This window comes from Cyprinodon variegatus, unplaced genomic scaffold, assembly GCF_000732505.1.
Source record: "Cyprinodon variegatus isolate N-32 unplaced genomic scaffold, C_variegatus-1.0 Scaffold1041, whole genome shotgun sequence".
Classification (NCBI taxonomy): Eukaryota; Metazoa; Chordata; class Actinopteri; order Cyprinodontiformes; family Cyprinodontidae; genus Cyprinodon; species Cyprinodon variegatus.
In genome coordinates this window covers 122,658-126,893 of record NW_015151494.1, presented here as the reverse complement: position 1 = coordinate 126,893, position 4,236 = coordinate 122,658, and the positions used below count along the sequence as shown (strand labels likewise).

General features: G+C 37.4%; 1 protein-coding gene across 1 annotated transcript in view; it reads left to right on the top strand.

Annotated features, from left to right (window-relative positions):
- The window catches only part of LOC107100985 (contactin-associated protein-like 5), a 77,907-nt gene that overhangs the window by 23,868 nt on the left and 49,803 nt on the right, over positions 1 to 4,236 (top strand). The window contains exon 4 of the mRNA XM_015399706.1: positions 2,756 to 2,885. Coding sequence (XP_015255192.1) covers positions 2,756 to 2,885 — 130 coding nt within the window. The remainder of the gene's footprint in view (positions 1 to 2,755; positions 2,886 to 4,236) is intronic.

Below are 4,236 nucleotides of genomic sequence, written 5' to 3'. Positions count from 1 at the left end.
GCCGACTGGGGTTCAAGGAGACAGAAGCAGAGACACAAAAAGCAGCTGCAAAAGCGGCCCCGTCCAGAAAAAACACACAGCCAGGCAGACGAGCTCCGAGCCACCTCCCATGTCAGAGTATGAAGAGAGCACATTCACTCAGTCACAGTCATTATCACTGATAATTTACATAAGCTTCACTTTTAAAAATATGGGCTTTCTCTCTACACCACACACAAAACACTTAGGGCTTGTTCTTCAAAGATGGTGCTAAAATACATCTGTATTTTTTTTTTTTTTATTGCATGCAATAATTCAAAAAAGGAATTAAAAGAAAATAAAATGTAACTGCTTTGTGTATTGTTATTTTGTATAAATACCATCTCCTGTTCTGTTGCATCAGTGCCAGCCTGTAGACCGTTTTTTAAAATTATTATATTATTGCTTAAAATATCTTTACAGAATATCTCTCTATCTCTGACAATTTACCAATTATTCTTTTATGGCAACAATAACTGTCGATATTTTTGTGTGTCAGATTGCACCTGACTTTGAGAAGTATTAAAACGATGCAAAAGCTGCAGTCACAGCCACATTTCCAGTTTGGAAAATCCCTTTGCGAATGGTAAACTACGTTTGGATATCTCCACCCATGAATTTGAGCAGCTGGGTCTTTTGAATAGGATCTGTATATTAATAATGACTGAAGTCCAAAAGCAAATCCCTTTGAATCTTTTTGAAGATCAGCTCTGCACGTAAAAACATGTTTTAGAAAAAGCCATGCCCCATAAAATAAATTAAAAAAAAAACTACAAAATGCCTTTTATTACCTTTAAAAATCACTGATTAAAATAATATGAAAGGAAATCAAAAGCTTAATTCTGTAATCTGCGCTTTGTTGTTGCAGTTTTGAACTCCAGGTCTTTCTTGTGAATGTTTAGAAGTCTGCCTTCAGGGGGCCCTTCTGTTGATTTCCTTTCTAAATTTCAACCTTCGGGCTCTAATGGGATGAAACATGCAATCTTATACCGTATTATTATTGATCATTCATTCCCCTGGATCAAGAATAGGACTAATATTTTTTATAGATAGAAAACCGAGAGCAATGTTGTAATTATGGAATGTGTTTTACCTTTTAACCAGCAGGTATCTGTCGCACTAAAATCTCCTCTGATGTTATCATGATGCTGTGTCGAGACATAAATGGTACCGAATCTTGTTGAAATGATTTCTTTGTATCTAGTTTTTAAAAATAAAAGGGTTTAAGATGAGGAGAAAAACAAAAAGGAAGGGTTTCAGTCTTCGTCCAAATCCACTACACCAGAAAAGTTGCGCCCATTTTAATCACAGCGGCACCAGGAGGCTCTTCAGTGATTTTGCCAGGGTCAGCAACATTTTCAAAATGGCAGCGGGTTGCATTTTAATAACAGATGCAGCCTGGTGGCCCCAGCACAGAGACCTTCAGGCTGACGAGGGATTAATCTTAAAAAATGTTAATAGTTTTTCAAACAAATGAGAGTACAAATGCACATAAAGGCATGTGTGTATGGGAAAAGTGCAGCAAGCTGAAGACAGCAAAGCAGAGGTTGTTTTTTTTTTTTTTTAGATGGCTTATGTCTTGGCAACCTTCTGTGCCACTGTGAGGACATGACATGTGAGAGTGATTACATCCCTGATATTAGCTGTCATTTCTCTTCTGTGGCCTACTTAATGACCCCTGAGTGCACGAGGAAAATTAACTTTTATCAGAGCTAATCTCCTTTTCTCTCGGTCTAATTACACCTCAGTTTACAGCTCGTGTGTGCTTAAGTGTTCTGCCTACTGTAATTTCACGTCCTGTAAGGGCAGCCGTGGACAGAACAACAGAAAATAGCTTGATGGTAATTAAAGCGATTGTAGCAACCCTATCCGTGTTGCGACTGGCCCGCTGTGCTGCCGTTAATAGGTGAGAGATAAAGTGTATGAAATTATAGATGCATGCTTGAAAGGCTGGCAATTATGTGAAACTGAAGGAGGCTTGTGGACGGGACTATTAATCAGAAGATTGTGGTGTAAATTTTTCTGCGGCAAAATCCTATTAACATGCATTCTTTGAAGGTGACAGTGATGCTTTTGTGCTCCAAGAAATCGGCTTTTTTCAAATTCAAATAGGCTGCAGGATCCAACACTCTTGAGTCGTTTGGTTTTTTTTTTATTTAGGCTCACAAAACATGACTCATCAGCAAATTAACTTTTGGACAACTTCCAAGGTTCCCATTCATAATAACGAAGGAGAAAACAAAGAGTAGAATGGAATGGATTTTTTTTCTTACCTGGCAGAGAGGGTTAGTACAAGGTCTGTGCTTTATTTTGTTGTCTGAAACAAACACCTGACACTCAGTTTGGGGTTAATCGTAATCAGTTAGCGCTGATCCCCCGAAAGCATGAAAGGCAGGCAAATAATGATCAAAGCATATTAGGGGGAACCTGGAGGTTTTTCAATTAGTAAGCAGAAAAAAAATAATAATTACCAACTAGTCTGATAATCAATTAATTACAAGCAACACTGGCAAGCTTTCTCTCACTGCAGCTTTTAAATGCGATAATTGGAGCTTCTTTGTTATGATATGGCATTGTAATTAAGACTTCCTTTCATTTTTTTGCACTAATTAGACTAAAACCAAGGTCTCATTAGGATTGTTGTTCTTTTTCATATACCTGCATTTTTTCTTGTGTGCTAAAAGTGAAATAGTTGTGCAGTGAGTTGTTGAATTGGTTATACTGCCTTAAGCTGTAGTATTGTTTCTTCCTTTCCCCCAGATGCCTGCCTAACCTCTGCGAACACGGCGCCCGCTGCTCCCAGACGTGGAGCTCCTTTTCCTGCGACTGCTCTGGAACAGGATACTCTGGAGCGACATGTCACAACTGTGAGCACTTTCATTTTTTCAGCCCTCTCTGAAAGCTGCCGTCACACCTCCCTCTTACTCCGAGTCTACCGAGCCTCTTCGCATTCGACTCGGCTCACACATCCGTCTGGCTGTCTCACTCGGAGCTTCCCTCACTTTGTGCAGCTGAGAGGAAAAGCAGAAAGTAGTCCTGACCTCATATTGCTGCTTCTACTCACATATATGCACTTATTTTTTACTGCTGCATCCTTAAATAGCTCCCACTTCAAACTAGCTGTGATTTTAGGAGTTTTTTTTGTTTCTTTCCAGGTGTCATTTTTGACATTGCCTTTATATAGGCAGTGCAGTGTTGTTGGAAAGAGTGTGAACCCCCCGACCCCCACCATCTCCTTCTCCATGTTAATATCTTGTTTGTATACAGAGAGCCAGTTTTGGAGAAAACATGGCAGATAAGAGCATCTGCTGCAGTAAAAATAGTCCCTTTCATCAAACTCAGCTTTTCTATCAACAACTCGGAGCTGGAGGATGAAAACCATTGTAATTAAAACAGATCCACCAGTTTTTCTTTAATGGAATTTGTTTGTTATCAACCGGTTTCTCAATCTACCTTAACACTGCCTAAATTAAATTAAAATTTCCATTCAGTTTATTTATATAGCACCAATATCAAGACATTTTATAGGGAGGATTCAACTAGATCCATCAGAGTGGTTCAAAGTTTTTTTTTTAATCTTTTTTATAAACAATTCAATCCATTAAGCTAACAAGGAAATACATGTAATGCAGTTTTAATTAAAGTTTTATATTTTCACTCTTTAAGGATGCAGGACCAAGACGCAGATGCCTGAACCACATTCAAAGCTTCTTCCCTTTTTTAATGTTAAAGATTTATACATTTGGACATACTAGACATTGGACTAAAACATACTTAATATTTAACTCTTCGAAAAGGAATCCAGTCTTATCTTTTGTACATTCCAAAATGAAAAAAAAAAATAGAACCATGCTAACATAAGCTATATATTTCACATTTATTTTCAACTTTTGTATTTCAGATTCAAACCTGGGATAAAGAAAAAGAAAAACTTGGGAAATTTAAGTCTAGAAAATATTGAATCTTATTATGAAAATGAGGAATATTGAATGAAGTCTGAAATTCAAGCTCCTAAATGAGCTCACTCATAGCTTGTATCCGTTGGGCTGTGCTTCTTAAAGTCGTAGGCAAATCATATTTAAATGTCATATCATTCTGGCTTAAACCTCTATATAAATGTACTCTTTATCATTTTGTCCCCAAATTTAGAAAATTTCTGTTTTTAAGAAAAAATCCTGTTGTAAAATCTGTGTCTTTTTTCACTATCTTATGAGGCCA